Here is a 22,372-nt window from a genome sequence, read left to right as displayed (position 1 = left end):
GTGTTGACCTCTGGCCTTCGTAGATCCCGCCCATAAGGTATTTACTGCTTTGGTATGTCCCACGCGTCTTGACCGGTCTGGAGGGTCGCTGAGGAAGGTGAAATTAGATCTTACCTGCTAATTTTCTTTCCTCTAGACCCTCTAGACCGGTCAAGGACCCGCCCAGGTATACTGTAGGCCAGGAGGTAGTTTTTCGGTGGGCATCTCTTGGCAGCTGATGATTGTCATAATTTCAGACTCTTATTACCAGTTTTTGGTTGGTGTGGGTCTGGTGCAGGTGTGGCGTTGCAGACAGTCCACCTGTGGAAGCACGAATTGACAGTCTCTACAATGCAAATAAAAGAAACAGTGAATGTTCTTGCAGTTGGCGGAAGCCATGTACAGGGTTGCTGGTTAAAGTTAAAGTTGTGTTTTTTGTTACTCTGCTTTGTGAGTGTTATACTGGCTACTGTATGTACTGCACAGGTTATATAGTCAGTGTTCAAAGCTCAGTGTTTTCTCAGTCTCCCTCTGCTGGTAGGAGTACATAACCCACGTGTCTTGACCGGTCTGGAGGGTCTAGAGGAAAGAAAATTAGCAGGTAAGATCTAATTTCACCCTTTTGATTAAAATAATCTGCCAGTTCTGCCACTGATGGACTAGATGTATTATCCCTTCAGAAGGTTTTTGAACTACAGATGTTATAATCTTAAATAAATCCTGTACTTCTCTGTTTTTTATTTGAATTGCACGACTTCTTAGCAGATTGAATATTATGTTTATAATGTCTAATACGCTCTCTCCACTGAAATCTGTCATTGTCAGACCTAGATCGCAACCACTTCTTTCCAGTTTCCTACAGTCCTGTTTCCTGGCATTTAAATCTGCTGTAAACCAAAGAGAAGTGCTTAATTTTTTTTTAATATATTTCAAAGGAGCTTGAGCATACAACTGGTACAGTTGTATTCCAATCATTGATCATGACTTCCAGATTTTGTCTTTCAAGTGACTTAAAAATCAAAGCAGCATTGGATTTAAAATCAGCTATACCTAATTTCATCCTGTACCACACACTTATGCAGTTTTGAAAATATCCCTTTAATAAAATCATCAGATATGATCACACCCAAATCCCACTCTTCTTTCATGCACAGAAGTACTTCATCCCCTGTTCTCTACCACTCCCTTGGTTTTTTTGCAGCTCAAATGCATGACCCTGCATTTTTTAGCATTAAATCTTAGCTGACCAAGCTTTGCTAGATCCCTCATCATGGTATTCCCATCATCATGGGTGTTAGTCCTATTACAGATGTTGGTATCATCTGCAAAAAGATATAAACTGGATGGAGTCGGTTCAAAGGGCATCTACTGAAATGGTCAGTGGTTTTCATTATAAAGTGTATGGAGAAAGACTGAGGATCTAGACTGAAAAGAATACAGTTGAGTGAAGATATTAGTAAGAGATTACTTTATTCTCTGAGGACAAGTAGTCATAATATTCTCACATGAGGGTGACATCACCCACAAATTCCAGTTGGACACTGCTATAACGCACTGTCACTTTAAAACTTTAAGGCAGTGCCCCCACCCCATATGCGCGGGTACCTTCCTGCCTGACGCTCAAGCATGAGACTGGCAGTCTAGTGTTTTCCGCAGAGCAGAAATGTTGGTTTTATAATCTCTCAGTGCATCAAACTTTTGGAGCCTTCCCCTTTTCAGGATATTTTTTCTTCATATTCTCCTTTTTCTTTATTAATTTTATTCAATTTATTACTTTTTAAAAATTATTTTCATTTTTTAGCCTTTGGAGCCTCTGAGCCCTTCTTTTGCTCAGGAAGCATCAACCATTTTTGGGTATGCAACTACTTGAGCTCCCTGGGCCATTGAGCCTTTTGACCTTGCGTTGGCCGTTTTTCCCTCCCATGTCATTGAGTGTGCCAAGTGGCTTTAAGAAGTGTACTTGATGCAATAGGACAATTTCAGGCACAGACCCCCATAATTGGTGTGTTAAGTGCTTACGTCAGTATCACCAGGACATACAATGTGGCCTCAACCTGCGCATACAAGCAAGGACACTTAAGCCCACAGAGTCCAACGTAAAAACCTTTTGGTTCAACATCTGCATCGAGCACGGTGGGAGATTCGTTACTCGACACGGAACCTGCATTGGATGCACTGATGCAACATTGAGATGGTCCTACATTGGACTTGGTACCGTGACCACATAAGGACTGTATGTCATCTTTGTTTGTGCTGTGTACATTGAAGGACTTGCAGCATATAAAACCTAAGAAGCATCGCCATCATTCTTCCTCTAGGCACTCTGTCAACACCTCCTCTGCATTGACATCTTCAATGCACAGGAAGTGTCCGTAACGCAGTGACTGCTCTCCTTCTTTCTAGCTTCCCATTGAGAGCCTTTGAGGTCTTCGAGATCTCCTACACCTGCACAGGCTATAACTCATACTGCCTCCACACCGCTGTCTCTGCTGTTACTTACTCCTACTGTACAGGAGGAAATCTGGGCTACGCTCAAAGAGGAGCTCTCAGAGTTACTGCATATGCAGTGTATAAAGGCTTACAGGATGTTTGCACCAGCCTCAACCCAACCCGTCGATACATTGGAGAGACAGTCACGGGAGAATTCTCACACACTGGCTCAGTGTCGACTGTCAGGGGCACCACAAACCTGACCGACGCATGCAGAGGAACTTTCTTCAGCCTCAGAGACTCATCTGCATCGATGCACATTGACACAGTGCCGACACTCTAATTGACACACTTTTCCACGCTTTCCCAAGAACAGTACTTTGAAGAGTCGGACTCAAACCTCTCCTGGGAAGCAGAGCAGGACCCACAGGACATCTCAGCTGAGGAGTTCAATGATAGATGTGAGTCTCATCCAGAATGTATATCCTTTCCTAGCTTTGATGTGAGATGACCCAAGCCATACCTTTCAAATTGGAGACGAAGTTCTGAACGAGGTTCGTCCAGAACTTTTTGAGGTTGTAGATTATGACTCTACTTCTAGAGAAGGAATCACTGTTCCACTTGATACTATTATGGAAAATACTCTGATCAAAAACTGGGAGACTCCACTAACAGTTCAAGTTGCTCCAAAGAAAATTGATACAACATATAGGGTACAGAAATGCACTGGAGGAAAGGCATGTGATGATCGTCATTAGTATATCCTTCCTGCTGTTTTTTTCAAGAACCTAGCATTTCAAGGTTCATGTGAATAACATTTATTACGACGAATGATATCTCTGAGATTTTTGCCCCTGACGCAGCCCTGTGTCGGGCAATAAGTCTGGTATTTGACATCATCAATAAACTTTTGAACATTCTTCCATTTTATATCTGCTGTTTTGTTGTCTAATTTAAAAAGCATACATATACTATTAAAACTCTATCCAGGCCACAGACTTCTGCCACCTCTTCTTCCTGTAGAAGATTTGCAGGAGGTTTTTGATGCTCCAGTTGCTGTACATCTAAGTGTCGTTACATCCCCACTCTTCCTCAAAGGACTACACCCCAATGGTCACATTCATGATAACTGGTTAACCAAGGCAGCCTCCCAAGAAGTGGCACAGACTTCAATTCTGTACACCATAAGACTCATAGAACTCCAGTTACCTCAAATCACATCTTCAGTCTGTTCAGACCTTACAGTTCATCAGGGCTCTCCAAGACAGTACTCAGGGTCAAGCCTTTCTCACTCAACTGAGTTCAGACAACATAATGCACCTCTCTGATTAGATTTCCAAAACCACCCATGCATCTGCTCGTCAGATGTTCTGCCTGCTTGGTCACATGGCTTCAACAGTCCATGTAATACCATTGGCTTGACACCACTTCCGAATTCCTCAGTGGAGTCTCCTCTCAGTGGTCCCAAACCACAGGATTGATCTATGCTTATATTCGAGTTACTCCACAGCTATGCCACTCTCTACAGTGGTGGATGGTGTCCCAGAATCTCACCAGGAAGACTTCCATTTCTACCCCTTCCACATCACAAAGTTCTCACCGCAGATGCCTCCATAGTAGGTTGGGGTGCTCACCTTGATGGTCTCCACAGACGGGGTTCTAGGTCCCTACAGGAGAAACAACATCATACCAATCTGCTCTAATTGCCAGCAGTGTGAAACACCCTCAGAACTTTCCAGGACACATTCTCAACCAGATAATACTCATTGCACAGACAACCAGGTAGTGATATGTTACTGAACAAACAAGGGGAGCAAGTTCTTACCACCTCTGTCAATAAGCAATCTAGATATGAACTTGGGCAGTTCTCAAAACATCTCTATAAGAGATGTTTACCTAGCCAGCAAACAGATTGCTGTTGCAGACAAATTGAGCAGAGTCCTTCAGCCTTATGAATAGTCCCTCAGCATGATTGTAGCTTGTGGAATATTCTGGCAGTGGGGGACTCCAGCAATTGACCTGTTCGCTTCTCTTCAGAACAACAAGCTTCCCTGTTTTTGTTCCAGACTTTGTGTTCCCAGTCTTGTAGCCTCAGATGCCTTTTTGCTCCATTGGGGAGCAGATCTTCTATATGCCTTTCCCCCACTGCCTCTCATAGAGAAAGTTCTTCTCAAACTATGTTGAGACCAAGGGACCATGATCCTTATTTCTCCCTACTGGCCACATGAAATTTGATTCCCTCTTCTTCTAAAGTTACAGCCCAGAACCATTGAGGTTAGATCTTTTTCCAACCCTAACAGAGAACAAGGGGTCCCTCCTCCATTCAGACCCCCACTGTCTGGCCCTGATGGCTTGGTTTTTGTTGACATAGACTTACATTCCTAAAACCTTCCAGAAGGAGTCTCTAGCGTACTGTTAGCCTCTAGGAAGCCTTCTACACAGAAATGTTACTGTTTCAAGTGGAAAAGATTTACCCTCTGGTATGCAGCCAGAGCACTAGACCCTGATAGTTGCTCTCTTCCCTACCCTTATGGAGTACCTCCTCCATCTTTCTGATTCTGGCCTCAGAACTAACTCAGTCAGAGTAAACTTGAGTGCCATTAGTGCTTTTCATTCTAGAGTTGATGATAATTTGCTCTCATCCTTTGTTAGTTACCAAATCTCTTATCAAGCCACCTCCGGTGGCATGGGATCTCAATGTTATTCTTACAGCTCTCATGATACCTCCATTTAAACCACTTCATTCCTGTTCTCTGAAGTTCCTCACATATAAGGTAGTGTTCTTAATAGCATTTACTTCTGCCAGAAGAGTCAGTGAGCTTCAAGGCCTTGTGGCAGACCCCCCATACACTGGGTTCTACCACAACAGGGTTGTGCTCTGAACTCATCTCAAATTCCTCCCTAAAGTGGTATTGGAGTTCCATCTCAATCAGTCCATTGTACTTCCTGTCTTCTTCCCGAAGCCACATTCTCATCCTGGAGAAGCAGCACTTCATTCCTTAGACTACAAGCGTGCTGTAGTATCTGGAGCATACAAAACCTCATAGGAAGTCCTAACAGATTAAGGATTCACATAACCAAACATTTATTTATTTATTGTGAACATTTATATCCCACATAATCCCACCAAGGCAAGCTCTATGTGGCTTACAATGTTAAGGAAAAGTACAACATAATAAATTAAGTGCAAATCAGGGTAGAAAGTAGATGAGGGGTAGAGAGGGAATCAACAGGGGAGAGGAATGCGGGGATGCAGAAGATCAAGCAGTAGAGGAGTAAGATCGATCACACAGGTAGGTCTTTAAGGATTTCTTGAACAGGCTGTGATCGGATGTCTCTTTTAACTTTGATGGTAGAGTGTTCCAGAAACGTGCACGTGAAGCAAAAAGAAGAGGCAAAGAGCAACTTGTATCCTAAGTTCCTGCAGTTAGGATAGTTGAGATTGAGATAGGTGTGGGACGACTTCACGGAATTCCTGGGCAGGAGGTTGATTAGGCTGAACATATAGGCTGGAGTGTCCCCGTAGACAATCTTGTGGGCAAGAGCACAGACTTTGAATACAATACGTTCTTTGATCGGGAGCCAGTGGAGCTTCTCGCGAAGGGGCTTTGCAGCCTCAAACCGCGATTTGCCAAATAGCAGTCTCACCACCATGTTCTGCGCAGTCTGGAGCGTCTTAAGGGCCATTGCAATAGTCGAAGTGGCTCAAGACGAGGGAATGGATAAGTGTCCCGAATAGGTCAAATGGGAGGAACTGCTTGATACGCTTAAGGGACATCATTAAAAGGAACATTCGCTTCGTAATAGACATGACTTGAAGCTCAAGAGTCAAATGGGGATCCAGAATGACGCTAAGGAGCTTCAAACTGGCTGCGGCAGGAATGGTGATGTTCTGCGCAGTAACCGTGCCCGGTATAGACTTTTTGAACTGGGAGGAGAGGATGAGGCACTGCGTTTTTCCCTGATTAAGCTTAAACTTAAATGTGTTTGCCCAATTGTCCATGATGGCGAAACTGAATTACTGCTGAGATTTCGGCTAAGGAAGAACGAAAGGGGATGTAGATGGTCACATCGTCTGCATAGATGTAGGGATTCAGGCCATGGTTGTGAAGGGCCCTTGCGAGAGGAGACAGCATGATGTTGAACCGGGCAGGTGAAAGGGGGGAGCCTTGAGGAACCCCACAATGAGATCTCCATGATGATGAAATAGAGGACCGGACTTTGACCCGATAGGATCGGCATGGCAGAAATTCTCTAAACCAATCCAAGACAGGACCCCCAACACCACATTCAGCTAGTAACATAAGGAGGAGACTGTGGTCAACCATGTCGAATGTGCTTGACCTATCAAATTGAAGAAGCAAGATGTTCATTCTGAAAGACAGTTCCTTTCTAAAGTTGGACAGGAGGGTAACCAGTACGGTCTCGGTGCTGTGGTGCGGCCGGAATCCAGATTGGGAGGTATGAAGTATCGAGAATTTGTCCAAATGATCAGAGAGCTGGGAGTTCACCAAGCTTTCCATAGTCTTAACAAGCAATGGGATTGTAGCAACAGGGCGGTAGTTACTAATAATACTAGGTTCACACCTCGAGTCCTTCGGTATTGGCGTCAGAAAAATATGGTCGTGATCAATGGGGAAGCGGCCGTGCTGGAGCATGAAGTTGAGATAAGAAAGATCAGCAACAAAACACTCCGGCACCGATTGCAGCAGGTAGTTAGGGCAGGTATCCAGCTTGCAGTGCGTTCGAGAAAACTTGCGAAGGGCCAGAGAGACCGTTTCGGCGCTGACAGGCTCAAAGGCGGACCAATAACGGTCGGCTGGGCAAGGGTCTTGTGTGGACGCAAGGCCTTGCAGGAAGTCAGCAGCACTAGAGTAGCTTTGGGGAAGCGAGCTCCGAAGGAGAAGGATCTTGTCCCTGAAATGGTTGACTAGCTGGATTGCTGATGGCATGCCCACACTTGGTGAAGTAACTGGGGAGGTGTCAAGCAAGGAATTTAGCTGATGGTTGAGCTTCCATGCATCCAACATGACCGTTTGAATATGCTTCTGTAAGAAAGTTCTTTTGGCTTGTTTGATTTATGTTTATTATTTCTACTTGGCTGGCTGATTGTATCTCCTACGCTTATGCTCAGGCTGGGCTTGACCCGACCTTTCATGGCTGTGTCTCAGCTCACAGTGTAAGAGCCATGATGGCTTCAGTAGCCCATTTCCTCTCTGCCTCCCATTGAAGAAATTTGCAAGGTGGTAACGTGGTCTTCTATCCAGACCTTTACTGCTCACTATTGACTAGAGCAGCATTCTAGGTGGGATATCCGGTTTTGACAAGCAGTCCTCCAAAATCGTTTTACTACTTAAATGTCAAACTCCTCTCTCTCTGGCCCTTTTTTTTTTTTTCAACCAGGCTCACTTTCTTCTTAGTTGCCAATGCCAAGTTCATTTAAATAATGAGCCTGGTAGCTGGTGAGTCCCACATGTAAGAATATTATGCCTGTTTGTTCTTGGAGAAAGCAAAGTTACTTACCTGTAGCAGGTGTTTGAGGACAGCAGGCATATATTTTCACATCCTTCATTTTCACATCCTTCCCATCTCCCGTTAGAGTTGTCTTCTTAGCTTTAGTATGGTACTGTTGGTCCCGCACTTGAGAGTTGGGTGAGAATTCATGCGTGCATGCGTGGTGGGGGCACTGCCTTGAAGTTTTAAAGTGACAGTGCACTATGACTGTGCCCGCACCGGGCTCCATGAGTGACGTCAACCAAATCTGAGAATATATGCCTGCTGTCCTCGGAGAACACCTGCTATAAGTAAGTAATATTGCTTTCACCACATTGTATAATCATAATTGGTAGCAATGGAAAAGATCATTGTACAGGGTGGCAGATTGGCCCCCTACTTTCGGATGTTCTCCAAATTACAGGCATCAGAGCACAGATTTTTATAGACAAAACTTGTCATGTCGTGATGATGCAGGCATTGAATGGAAAAACAAGATAAACATTTATTTTTTGTTACATTTGTACCCTGCACTTTCCCACTCATGGCAGGCTCAATGTGGCTTACATATTGTATACAGGTACTTATTTGTACCTGGGGCAATGGAGGGTTAAGTGACTTGCCCAGAGTCACAAGGAGCTGCCTGTGCCTGAAGTGGGAATCGAACTCAGTTCCTCAGTTCCCCAGGACCAAAGTCCACCACCCTAACCACTATGCCACTCCTCCACTCTAAACATGGTCTCAGGATACTGAATACCTTATCTCAGAAGTATACAAGGTGTTTGTCTTGAAAGATCATGCTTCAGTGGAATTTTCTGATGGCTTTTTCTGAGTGATTACTAGCATTTCTTATATTTAACAGCAGATCTTGTTACTTCTTGTTTTTTTACAGAAAGCAGACAGTATCTCCCATTAAAACATAGCATGATCAATCTCACAGATAGCTAGACCTACATTCTTCTTAAAAGCTAATTCCTAAGTTATATGTTTTCTTAATGCATGAAATGTTAACTCTTTCCTTCCATTGCCACAAGACTTAAAGAGCATACTTTGGAATAAAGACAACAGATGGGAGATATGATAGACACATTTAAATACCTCCATGGCTTAAATGGAGCCAAAGGAGGTGAGTCTGTTTCATTTAAAAGGAAGCTGTAGAATGAGAGGGCATTGGATGAAGGTGAAAGGAGTAATCTGAGGAAATACGTATTTACAGAAAGGATGGTAGATGCGTGGAACAGCCTCCTGATGGAGGTTGTGTATCTGACCAAGAAAGCATGGGATAAGCACATAGAATCGCTTAGTGAGAGGAAGGGATAGCTGGTTATCTCCCGCTGAATATTGCTGGTTAGCGCTTAGTGGCTAACCAGTTATATTATGTGATATAACTGGCTATCCGCAATTATTAAGCTCATTGCCAGCTAAGTTTGGCGGCCAAATTGGGCCGCTGAAATAGCAGACCTATCTTTGGCCGGTTTAAACTTAACTGTTGACTTCGCCAGTGAAGTTAAAACTGGACAAAATAAAACCGGATATTCAGTGCCAGTTACTGGAAATGGCCTAGCACCACCGACCGTGGGCATTATCCGGTATGTCTTCCATGGTCTTAATATTGTTCCCATGGTCTTTATCTGCCGTCATTTCCTGTGTTTCTGTGTTAAAAATAGTTTTAATCTTTGAGTAGGTCATATATTGCTTTAAGTGGGTTTAGCCTCTGCAGTCCTGGTTCAGTTTTCTCCATATATCCACCAACACAAATTGTCTCAAAACTCCTCTTAAATCCTTTCCCTCCACTCTAGATATTGCCTTCTCTGCCTATACCTCTCTATCCTCTCCAGTGTGGAGTTCATATTTCCTCCTATAATATGTTTGGCTGCTTTCTTAATTTGCAACAGATACATTGAGAAAAATGCACCTTTGGGATCATTGGACACATAAACAGAGAAGGGGAGTGGGTATCCTGATATGCAAGAATGTTTCCTTTGTACTGTACCCTTCATGTCAGGATACACAAGGATGAGTTGTCTGGGTAGTTGGTAGAACTGATGAAGCAGAAATCTGAATCATGTGTCTGCTCGATCAGTTCTATCAACCACCCAGACAACCCACCCTTTTGTATTCTGACATGATGGGTACAATATAAAGGAGACATTCTTGCATATCGGGATACACACTCCCCTTCTTTAAGAATTTTAGGCCAAGAGCTATCTTTTATGAATGGGATATTCTTCTCTCTCTCTTTGTTCATTCTGTCCTTTCAATCCACAATATTTCCTTGGTCTCCAGTGGTTGCCCTTACTTCATTTTTCCCCTTTGATCAGGTTGTTAAAGTGTTTTATTTGCTTTCACTTCTGAAGTGTACCATTCCTTCTCTTCCGGTTCAGTTCCTTCAGAACTTCTCCACTGTTGCTGAATCAGCTAAGGTTAGTCTTTTACCATTGTCAAAAACAATCAATTTTGCTGGGAGAACAAGACCCAATGACAGCCCTTTCTCATTCAGAACATGCTTATATGTTAACATATCTCTGTGCTATTGTACAGATTTGGCACTCAAATGCAGAAACAACAACACCTTCCAGTTTTTATAAAGCAGAAATCTAGACTTGCTTGTTTCTTGTATGATGTGCTGTCTGTCCTGGAATCTGAGTAGCAATGATTGCCCTTGGGGTTTCTCTGGATCTGGCCTAGACTACAATTGTCTGTGCACTCTCTCAGTGTCCGAACTAGGCTCCATTCCTTCACAAGGAAAGCATGAGAGCAGGTTCTCCTTAACAACATTGGGTACATCTGGGCACTCTGACCCTTTGGGCATCCCAGATATGTGAATTGGAGCCCTGATCACAATTTTCAGTGTCTTTGACCTTCCCTTTTAAGTATGCCACATTCTTTTGCATCCAGGCTTGGATTCTCTGCTCCTCATACCAGTCCTGAAGCATGCTGGTCCTTTCTCCTTTTGCCACCCTGTACACTGTAGTAAGAATTTCTGTCTGAGTTGTTGGTTTCTCATAATAATCCACTCGTGCTGACTTATTCAGCAAGTTCTCCTTAAGTAAATCTGCTTCTTCTGCTGATTCCAGTAATGGCTTGGATTTGGAAGCTAAAGAAACTTTAGCCAAGTTTGCTGCCTTCTTGTATACATTTTTTTGTCTTTATCACTTCATCCTTGGTATTTTCCAGGCCACTTAAGTTGTTTTTATTTTTTGTTTTTTTTGTGGGGGGGAGGGGAGAGACGAAATATTTGAAAAATTTGGGAATTAGGGTGAGAATCATACATTCCCGGTGCTGCTCTTTTTTTTTTTAATGCTGTGTGTAGTCACTGTTCTCTGGGAGTTTGTGAGTTGTGATGGCTAATCCTCTGACCATTCTTTCTTCCTGTAACTCAGTGATTTGGGTGTAGCCACTGACATACTGACCTACCTGACACAGATTCTTGAGGGCGTGTTGCTAGGAGATCCACAACTCCTGGAGAAAACCAAAGGCAAAGTGTTCTCAGCCCTTGTCATGGTGCTGCAAATGAAGAAACTGAAAGGTAAGTCAGAAGAGACATGCGCAATGCAGCCTCATCCTTGCTGTGGGAGGCCCTAAAGATCATGGTGGCAGACAGGACTGTATTAAGGGACACAACAAATAATACATGGCAGCATTCTGAGATTGTGTTCATAGTGTGTTCTTTTGAATGACTTCAGCTTAGATCTGATCAGCTTTCCATTATTTATCATTTTCTGCTTAGAGAAAATTCAGACTGTGTGTTGATTGCTCATGACTTCAGTGAACAAGGTGATTGCAATTGATACCACTAGCAGGGGCTAGATATTCTGGGGTACTAACTGTGAGAGAAGATGATGTTCTAACTAGAGAGCTAAGTTAACAAGGCCACGTGGAGGTCCACAGTTGGCACATTTCGATTTGGATTTGAAATTTATAACTTGCCTTTCCAATTCTGAGCTGAGAGGGCTTGCAGTCTTAAAGGTTTTGTACCTGAGGCAGTGAAGTTCTAAGTAATTTACCCATGATCAGAAGATGCATCAATGGGAGAAGCAGGACTTGAGCCTTGGTTTCCCTAGCTCTCATCCCACTGATATAACCACTAGGCCGCTACTTCACTTCTTGAAAGGAAACTGTGTGTGAGCTCTAGAAATGCTTCAGTATGATCTGTCTTTCTCATGGTCTCTTCAGATTAGTCCAGAAGCTAGGGTATGTATTTGCGTGCTTGCAGATGGCGACTGAGAACTAGTGGTTCATTGCCTAAGTGAGGAGGTCCAGTAGGATTTCCATTTTTTCCTTTTTCGTGACAGTTCAGATCTGGATTAAGATGGACTGACTGTGTTTAGCCCAGAATTTGTCAACCTGATGCACCAGGTCTTTCATCTCAAGATAAACCCAGGGACCAGAAGAGGGCTCAGGGCCCCCTCAGGCCATGGCTTTTGCCAATGAAAGACTTGGATAATGGAGTCCCTGGCCATAACTGATTCAGCAGACATGGTGGTGGTCATGATAGAGGACCAGGATCTGTGGAAGAAGAGCCTACTGGAGGAGGAGGAGGTCTTTCCCAGGAAGATGCCATAGTGGTACAGATCTTTCAGAGGCATGGGCTCCTCTATTTGATTTCTAAAGTCTTGGAAATTCTGAAGATATCTGAGGACCAACTGGTAGAGAAAATCAAGACACAGAATCTGCTCCTGGAAGACATTAGGAAGCCTACTAAGACCTTTCCAGTGCACCAGGGAATCAGCAAGATGATTGAAGCAGAATGGCAGATAGCAGATGCCAGTCTCTGGGTTAATTGGTCCATATTAAGACTACTGTGTATCTGTTACTGGGACAGAAGGAGAGATTTTTGCCTCCCCAAGGTGGATGCATTGGTGTCTGCAGTATTTTTCTCATTACTGCAGTAGCAGGTGGCGAAGCATTGAAGGATTCTCAAGCTCATCACATGGAGGCCCTGTTGTAGCAGTCCTTTCGAAGTTGGCCTTGTAGGCTGAAGTGGAGGATTTGTAGTTTGTGTCTGCTTTACATGGGTGAATAAATTACCAGATAGCTCTCTGGTGGAAGCCTCAGATGAGGACTCAAAGATGGTATATCTGAAGATGGGATCACAAAAATAGATGGAAAAAATCTACTGAACTTTCAAGCAATAATCCAAATTTATCAACAAAAACAGTGGAGTGCACAGCTCACAAAAGTGTTGTATTAAATGTCCAGGGAGAAAAGACTTCATATGGCCAGCATAATAGCTGTAATGCCAACTGGCTGTTCAGTTAATATAACTGTTGCCTTGTTTCAATCATAAACCATAAAAACTCCTAATTTTTTCATAAATATTTTTGTATAAAGTTGATAATGTGCAAAATCACAGCACTCCCAACATGTGCAACTTTCAAAGTCCCAACCATATTTTCAAAGAATGGCCATGCAAAATTTGTCAAACAGTGTAACGTGTGTATATACTGGCTGCAGTTATCTTAAATCTTAAGTCTTCAATCTCTACGGGGATCTCTGTTTCACCATCTGTACTGCTATGGATTTACAGCCTGCTTCACTAACACAGACTACTCAATAATTACTGTGGATTCTTTTGGATTCGTATTAGGTAAATGAGACCTTTATTAGAGGTTCTAAAATCTACAATGATTAAGATATATACAATGATTAAATCATTTAACTAAAAGAAAGCTAGAAAACAGATATATACATATTATAAATACAACATCACTGGTTAGGAATTTCAGGCTCTTATCTCATCAGCCAGGAGGCCCATTGCAGCGAAAGCCCGAAGTCTCCTTATGACCAGGAACAGGTCTTTTCTGCACGATACGTCTACCCACAGATGAGCCTCAAAGCTCTGCTGCAACAAGCCCCCCTTTTTATTACGCTAAAGCCTATTTTCAGAGCCAAGGAAAATTACAGAATGCTTGAGAATAGGTAAACAAGCCATACTGTGGGAATGTAGTCACGTGTTTCCAAGTCTAGGTGGCCAATCTGAACTCGAAAACAAGCCCCATCTTTCCCTTCACATAACAAATTAATTAGAGCAGTCTCTTATCTTCTACATTCCAATTTGTTTTCACACAATCAAAGTTAAACAATCATTTTTAAACAGAATTGCTTCTAATCACAAATACAGACCCCGAGTGCACTCGTTGGTCAATGCAGATAGAGTTGAAAAGCAATCTCTAGAATCCTTTTTATTACATTCGGTCCTTTGCTTTTCAGTTCTCTCTAATAATTCCATACATAACAATTCCATACAGTCTAAGAATGATAAACAAATATATATATATTGAACACTAATTTCAACAAACATACTAAAATTAGTAGGAAGTATAATTTGGCCATAACATTACTAAATGTGTGCAGCAGTCTTCATTTCTCCCCTTAAGAAGCTTGATGGCTCTCCTGAGTTGAAAGATCCACTGTTTATGGCGGGTAGTAAAATTACTTTTGGACCGACGGTTAAGATTTTAGAAGTGACATTTGACCAAAACTTAACTTTTTATACTTTGATCTCTAATGTAGTTCTGAGTTTCTACAAACTACACTGATATATTCTATCTGGAACTTCTTTTCTGTTTCTGCCCTTCGTGTCTTAATACACTCCTTTGTGATTACTCAAATTGATTATTGTAATGCTCTTTATAATGGTATGTGTACAATACAATGCAAAATATGGCAGTGAAGTTGCTGACTAACTCCAGGAAGTATGACCATGTTACCCCTTTTTTGAAAATTGAGCATTGGTTCCCTATTACTCATAGGATTTGTTTCAAAATTCTTTGTTTAATTCATAAGATACATCATATAGGCATTCCACTTTATTTTAACTAGCTAGCTGATTCTTTGTACACCTATGCAATCACGTAGATCAAGTTCACAAAGCCATTTTGAATTTGAAACTATACACTAGGATGTTTAGTGTGACTGAACTGCTTCTCTAGAACTTTATAAGTGTGACTGGAGGAGTCATCGCATATGTTTAAAAGACAACTTAAATCTCTCTTGTTTCAGGATACCTTTGGAGTTCAGTTTGTTAAAAATTCTCTCTTCCCCTCCCACTTTTAAAATCTCCCAACTGCTCGTTAGCCTGTCGGTTGGGGCCAGACTGATCAGCACCAGATATAGCTGTTTATATGTTTGTTTATCCTTTTGAAATGTGTTTCCTTGTCTTCTGTAATTTGTGACATTTTTGTGCTTTTCTATTTTATTAATTATGATGATGTCCTTTTCATTTTTTATTTATATTGAATTGTAAACTGCTCAAAAGGTCATTCCTATGTGCAGTATATCAAATTTATAGAAACTTGGATGAGGACAAGGCTGTGCGGATTTTGTGCAACAATGCGATGGCAACAAAGTAGTACAAAGAGTCACCACATGACGAAAGAAATGAAGATTATTGTGGATTGGGCCGAGTAGAATCTCTTAATTCTGTCAGTGGTGCGTGTGGCCAGTGTGGACAACATAGAAGTGCATTTTCTAAGCAGAAAGGGGTTATGTATACGCTCCTTTCCTTTTTGCCCAAAGTGGTGTATCTCTTCCTTTTTTTTTTTTAATGTTGTTTTTATCTGGAAAACAAATCATACAGAACAAAGAGACACAGGTATCTCCCTTCAATATGAACCAGTCCATCGTGCTGCTGCTATTTGTGAAAGACAGAGATTGTCCTGTGGAGAGGCACTTGCACTGTCTGGATATGTGGAGAATCTTGCAATTTCTTGAAGAGGGCTGAAGAGTTAGGTGTGTTTGGCTTGTTTGGGGGTGCTAAGAACGCAGCCTTTGAGACCACTGTGGTGAAGTGGATGAGAAACATGAATAGCAGATAAAGACTATAAAGCCTATCCAGTCTGCCATCTACCATCCCTTTCTCTCTCTTTAGAGATCCTACATGCTTGTCCCATGCTTTCTTGAATTCAGATACAGTCTTCATTTCCACCACCTCTACTGGGAAGCCATTCCATACATCCACCATCCTTTCTGTAAAGAAGTATTTCCTTAAATTACTCCTGAGTCTATCCCCTTTCACTGTCATCCTATGCCCCCTCATTCCATTGCTTCCTTTTTAATTGAAAGAGACTTTCCTCCTGTGCATTTATGCCATGGAGATAGTTAAATGTCTCTATCGGGCTTACTCTCTCCTTTCTTTCAAAGTACATATACTGATATCTTTAAGTGTGTTTCCATACATTTTATGACAAAAGTGACTGACCATTTTAGTAGCTTCTCTCTGAACCAACTCTATCCTGTTATGTCCCAAATACACAGCCCCATTTTTTTTGCATTAAATCTTAGCTGCTAAGTCCTAGACCGTTCATCAAGCTTTGATAGGTCCCTTCTCATGTTATCCACACCATCAGGAGTGTTTACCATATTGCAGATTTTGATATCATCTGCAGAGAGGCAAATCTTACTAGACAGCCCTTTCACAATATCACTTACAAAAATGTTGAAAAGAACTAGACCAAGAACCAATCCTATAGACTGTAGCTTCAGGGTACTTTAGTAAATCTAATTTTCAGAGTTAAACAGGTATAGTAAACATAACTCACTCCAGATAAATCATGGCTCTTAGGTACAATCTTTCCATATCACTTAAATGTCTATTACTTCATTCCCCAAAAACCCAACCTCCTTAACTCCATCTCCGCTTAACTCAGTCCTCCATAGTAAACTCAGTCTTCCATGTAGGTGTTGGAAAAAAATAGCCTACAGACAGTTCAGAACTTCGCAAACTAATGTTCATCAATGGGCTCATTCCCTGATACACTCTTTCCATTGACTGTACAGTTCCTAAATTTTTGTAAATTGTAGTATTCTGTTCCTTTGTAATGCTTTTAAATTTAGACGTAAGGTACAGGTAGAGGAGTTTTTCAAAGCACTTAGACTTACAATGTTACATAGTAACCTATGGAACTTTGTAAGTCTTTGAAAGTGAGCTCCGTAGTCTATCTTTGCAATCGCTTGTCATACTGTCAGCACCTCTGACTGCTTCCAGGCAGATGCCAACACCATTCTGCTTCTTACTGTTATATTGTTTATTAACTTTTGTAGTTTGGAAGGAAATCCCAGTGAGCAACAGTCTTTGCTCTTTACCTGATGTTAACCCCGTAACATCTTTTTTGGTACAAACACTGCTTCCCAGAAGACCTGCACTTCAGGAAAAGACCACCAAATATGTTGGAAAGTGTCTCTCTCTCCACATTTGCACCAGCAGAAGTCACATTTTATTCTACAGAAGATAAGCAGTATATTAAATTTTAATAAACATAGACTTCCTTTCCCATACATACACTTCAATCTTATTAGAGTATATTACCATTGCTAGAACATTTTGCGTCCATTCTCCCTAGATTATTTGCTATAAACACAATAACATTTGGAAGATTTTGTCTATTCTTTAACTTCATATTTCCACCCAAGATCCTCCTCCCACTTCCCCACATATTTAATTGGTGGGACACCTTGCTGAAGACGAGCCTGGTAATTTATTTGGATTTTGCTCACACCTTTTTCAGTAGTAGCTCAAGGTGAGTTACATTCAGGTACACTGGGTATTTCTCTGTCCCTGGAGGGCTCACAATCTAATTTTGTACCTGAGGCAATGGAGGGTTAAGTGACTTGCCCAAGATCACAAGAAGCAGCAGTAGGATTTGAACCGGCCACCTCTGGATCTCAAGACTAGTGCTCTAACCACTAGGCTACTCCTCTACTGATATAAACAAGTTATCCCCCCTTTCCCACTACCCTTCTTCATTCTGTCTTGATAGGTGGTTCTTCAATTTGTAATTCCTTTAGAGCTTTTCCCTGTATGAAGTTCTAAATTTGCCAGCACTAAAAGTGAGACCATACTTTTTTACAATCTCTGTAAATTCCAATATTTTACCCTCTTCCCTTAGTTGCCCTAGCATGCACAAACATCTGATTTCCTGTTTGTTATGGGTGCTGTCTGCCCTCCCTGGGGTTTACCTTATAGGAGTTGCCAGAAAGTACATCCTATCTTTTAATAGCTTTGCTCACACTTTGTTCAATAGATTGATAGCTAGGTGCGTATATGAATTTAGAACTCTGCTGTAATTCTCTGGTCTTCCCTGTTGGAGCCAAGGCACCACCCATAGTAGCGTAGCCCCCCAGAAGAATTTGTTCTAGCCTAACCCACTCAGTAGCATAATTTAAAATTAGGGACTGCTGTACCTCCCTTAGCCCTTATTCAGAAAAGCACCTCTCTGTAACCTTGGAGGTTTTCGTTTCCAAATGGATTTGAAAAAATGTTTTTGTGTAGGATGCTAAAGAATCTATATGACATGGGGAGTGCTGAAAATAAATGTAGTAATTTAGGAAGAACCACTTTTTTCATTGCATTAGCCCTGCCTAGCCATGTTAATTAAGGTCTTCAGGGTTTATGTTTAAGGGGTATCAGTTAACCAGAGTCATTGAAGGCAGCTCAGTTTGATTTCTCCACAGGATATTTTTAGGGCAGCCACATGGTTGTTTCTGCATTTCTTTGTGAAACACTGCAGGTTGGATTTACAGCGTGGGGTTAATGAATGCTTGGCAGGGCTATCCATGTTGCACCCTATTTAAACATTGCTTTGGTACTTCCCATGCATCTGGACTGGTCTAGAGGGACAATGAGGAAGGAGAAATTAGGGCTTAGTTGCTAATTTTCTTTCCTTAAGTCCCCCAGACCAGTACAGAACCCTCCTTGATTTGTAGGGTTTAGTAGGGCCAGAATCTCCCAGTTGCTGCAAGTCAGGAGCTCTAGGAATTCTCATAATTCAATTGCTTATTTATATTTGAAAAATCTAAACACTAGTTTGGTAAAAGCTCATGATTTGATTGAGACAGCCTGCAGAGGGCCCTTCAAAACATTTTCTTATTTTCAAAAATACCAGGCCTCAAAGTTCTCACAACAGATTGTGACGTACACCCAAGAAGGCCACTCATACCTTCTAATGGAGTACCAATACTATCATTGGCCTTTTAAGTCAACAATCCAGGAAAAAGTGGACAGTATAAAACAAACTCCACTAACTGGAGAAAAATAAACTGTCCCCAGAAAACATGAAACAGAGCCTAAACATTTGCAGTCTGTGTCAATCAAAAGGAAAAAAATCAAATCCTTGTAAGGCAACCCCCCCCCCCCACCCCAAGAAAAGGTCAGAGTACTTATCTTCATAAGAAAAGAAGGTCATCCAAATATGTTTTTAGATATCTTTAAATCCACCAACAGATGGAGGTTTCAAATGAACAGACCTTCACGCCAACTTTTCTTGTTTAATAATCCAAATCACCAGCTTAAACTGAACCCCAACAAGGGCCTCTTGTTTCGCTGAGCGTTTCTTCAGGAGGTGGAACTGTTACCACCCTTTTGGATTTATGTCACAATCTGCTGCAAGAGCTTTGAGGCCTGGTATTTTTGATAAGAAAAATGTTTGAGGGGCCTTTGCAGACTGTCTTAACCATGAGCTTTTAGCAACCTAGTGTTTAGATTTTCTGGATTGATGTTTGCTTCCCTTTTTTAATTATTTTTATTTATATTTAATATATTCTTGGTTGTTTCTTGCCCTGGGTTCCTAGGGGATAAAGTTGCAGCTACGTTTTGTCAATTATTAGCTGGTTGTGGACTACACAGGACCCTTTATAGGAAGGTATTAAACCAGTAGTTCTCAGTCTCCATCTGTTGGCAGGAGAAATATATCCATGCATCTGGACTGGTCTGAAGGGACTCAAGAAAAGAAAATTAGAAGGTAATCCCTGATTTCTCCATAAACTTCCAGATAACAAGTTTCTTGTTCTGGACTGCAGTTCCATTTTATGAAATTACATGCATGTTTTGATCAGCCCATAATTCAAAGGACTTGCATAATAGTATTGTGTCTTTCCTGTTCAATATTCTAGTGCTGGGCTTAGACTGGGGCTCTAGTATAAGAGGGAAGAATGCACACCAACGTTAACTGGACCAGTGTAATGTTACTTTCTGTCTGTGCTTATCTGCAGTGAGTGAAATCCCTCAGTACTCACACCTGCTGGAGAGTGTGTGCAAGACCCTTCAGGATGAGGTCATTGGACTCCTTGATCAGACACGGCATAACTTGAGAACAGGAGAGACAGTGGATGATAAGGACAGCATGGAGACAGATGATGTGTCACGAGCAAAGCAGAAGGACCAGCGGGATGGGGTAGGGATTACAAAAGTGTGGCGGAGAATGGCTGATCTTTAACCTCTAGTCACTGTATGCTACTCAAAGTCTACTTTATTCCCATGCATGAATGAGGGTGAAAGATGATATACTCAGGAGTAATCTAAGAAATAATTCTATAAGAAAAGGGTAGTGGATGGTTGAAATGGCCTCTCAGGAGAGAGGGTGGAGAAGAGGACTCTACGTTCAAGAAAGTATGGGACAAGCACAAAAGATCTGAGAGAGTGGAGGTGATTATAAAACTGAGTAGATGGTATGGATGGGTAGACTGGAAAGGCAGTATGATTTTTATTTGTCTGTTTTTTTTTTGTCTGTTTCTATGCAGGGTGTTGGTGTCTGTGCTAGGGAGCTGCATCTTCAGGGTGCATCTATGCACGCTAAAGACGGTGTGGGGAGGGGATCTGTATTGGGTCAGCTGGGTCTAGTGGCCTCTGTTGTAGGAGGTCTGGGTCTGTTCTATATGCTGGCTAACAGTAAACAATGATTAGTTGTGGGTAACTACCATAGACTTTGCTGACTTGTTTTCCTGCCTCATTGATGCTAGTTTGCATGTAGCCTTTCGTTTCTCCCAGTGATTGTCTCCCTGTGTGTGCCTTCATCTCCAAGGTGTGTGTACTGGGTTTGCTGCTGGCAAAGGAGCTATGTCAGGCAGATGAAGATGGAGAGCATTGGTTTCTGATCACCAGAAGGTTGCCCATTCTGCCCACCCTCCTCACAGCCTTGGAGGTGAACCTCAGGGAGAAACAGAACTTGCATTTCAGTGAGGCCTCACTGCACCTACTGCTCACCTTGGCCAGAACCCAGCAAGTATGAACCTAGCAAACAATACCCTTAGATTTTCACTCATTTGCATGCTTATCCAATGAGAGAAACAACAGACAAATCCACAGCACTGTGGATGGGAAGCTTTTGTGAATTTTGTGTTCTCATTAATGAGTACAGTAGAATGTTTTGTGTCATTATAAACAGTTTGTATTTGTGAAGTACAGTTTTACTTGTCCATTTAGTTGAAATGCAAAGGGAAGGCTCTAAAGCAGTGGTTCTCAAACCTGGTCCTGGAGGCATCCCAGCCAGTCATGTTTTCAGGATATGCACTGTATGCAAGTCTCTCTCATGGATATTCATTGTGGATATACTGAAAACTTGTCTGCTGAGGTGCCTCCAGGACCAGGTTTGGAAACCACTGCTTTAAAGGCATGTGTGTGGCGGGAGGGGGTTCACAGCATGGGTGGAACGGGTAGGTTCTCTGGGGCTGGGCTGTTAGTGAAAGTAATGCAGGAACTAGTGAGTTTTCTGTCTGTCTGTCTGTCTGCAGGGTGCAGCAGCTATAGCTGGAGCTGGATTCTCACAGACCATCTGTTTGCCATTGCTGAGTGTCTATCAACTGAGCTCTAATGGAGGGCTTCAGGTAAGTCTCTGCAGTCTCACATGCTATATGGACAGGAAAGTGGATTCAGTAGCCAAGTAACACAAGTAAAGACTTCACGCCCTTCACCTTTGTCAAACCTGGCTCCGATCAGCAGTAATAGTCCACCTTTCAGGACCCTGGCCTAGCTGTATATATACCAGTTTCCGTATAAAAGATAACATTTCCATGAACATGGATCTCTTATAGTTTGGAGAGGTATCTCCAGAATACAGTTGAAGCACAATTAATGGGGTAACATAAGAAAGTACCCAATGCTGCTATCGTTGTCTCCCGTGCAGCCCCTACAAGAGGACTTTGGATAGCTCTCTCTCTACAGGTACATGTGCTTTTGGCACTGCTGTTTGGGCACAGGAGTTTTTGCTGCAGGAAGTTTGGATGTCCAAATGGCAGCATCCAAAATCCCCCCCCCCCCCCCCCCCCCCCACTCACCTCTGGTATGCCAATCAGTTTGACATCCCAAGGCAGGTCGTACCTCTTCTACTGCAAAGACAGCATGAACTGGCCTCGCTGCTGCAGCCAGGGATCCTTGAGTAGAAGGGAAACACGGGCTGTCCCAGACGGTGCCTGTGAAGAAGAACAATTCTTCAGGAAGCCTGTTCTGTCCTCCCTCACAGACACTTCACGGGGCAGCCCACATTTCCATTTTGTTCAAGGACCACCTGCTGCAGTGAGTAAAAGGACTTTTTTGTTTGTTTGTTTATGACAACATCCCAGCCTGCCAGGTATAATTCTTAGAGGCAGCCTGCTCGACTTGGCCTGCTCAGCCAGGGAATCTGAAAGATCATTAAAATGGTAGAGCCACAGGTTAGCAGCAGAACATCTGTAAAGTAGTGCCTGTATGTTCCAA

At 42.3% G+C, this 22,372-nt stretch overlaps 1 protein-coding gene across 5 annotated transcripts in view; it reads left to right on the top strand.

Annotated features, from left to right (window-relative positions):
• NUP188 (nucleoporin 188) overlaps nt 1–22,372 on the top strand; it is a 188,524-nt gene that overhangs the window by 141,460 nt on the left and 24,692 nt on the right. For 3 of the 5 annotated variants that reach the window (XM_030207867.1, XM_030207863.1, XM_030207862.1), the window contains exons 33-37: nt 10,287–10,325; nt 11,286–11,431; nt 19,894–20,075; nt 20,703–20,903; nt 21,412–21,504. In XM_030207867.1, coding sequence (XP_030063727.1) covers nt 10,287–10,325; nt 11,286–11,431; nt 19,894–20,075; nt 20,703–20,903; nt 21,412–21,504 — 661 coding nt within the window. The remainder of the gene's footprint in view (nt 1–10,286; nt 10,326–11,285; nt 11,432–19,893; nt 20,076–20,702; nt 20,904–21,411; nt 21,505–22,372) is intronic. The other 2 variants (XM_030207866.1, XM_030207864.1) reach the window with 1 other exon arrangement.

Source organism: Microcaecilia unicolor, chromosome 6 (genome assembly GCF_901765095.1).
Source record: "Microcaecilia unicolor chromosome 6, aMicUni1.1, whole genome shotgun sequence".
Classification (NCBI taxonomy): Eukaryota; Metazoa; Chordata; class Amphibia; order Gymnophiona; family Siphonopidae; genus Microcaecilia; species Microcaecilia unicolor.
Note: the sequence above shows the minus strand (reverse complement) of the source record. Positions and strands in the feature narration are given on the sequence as shown.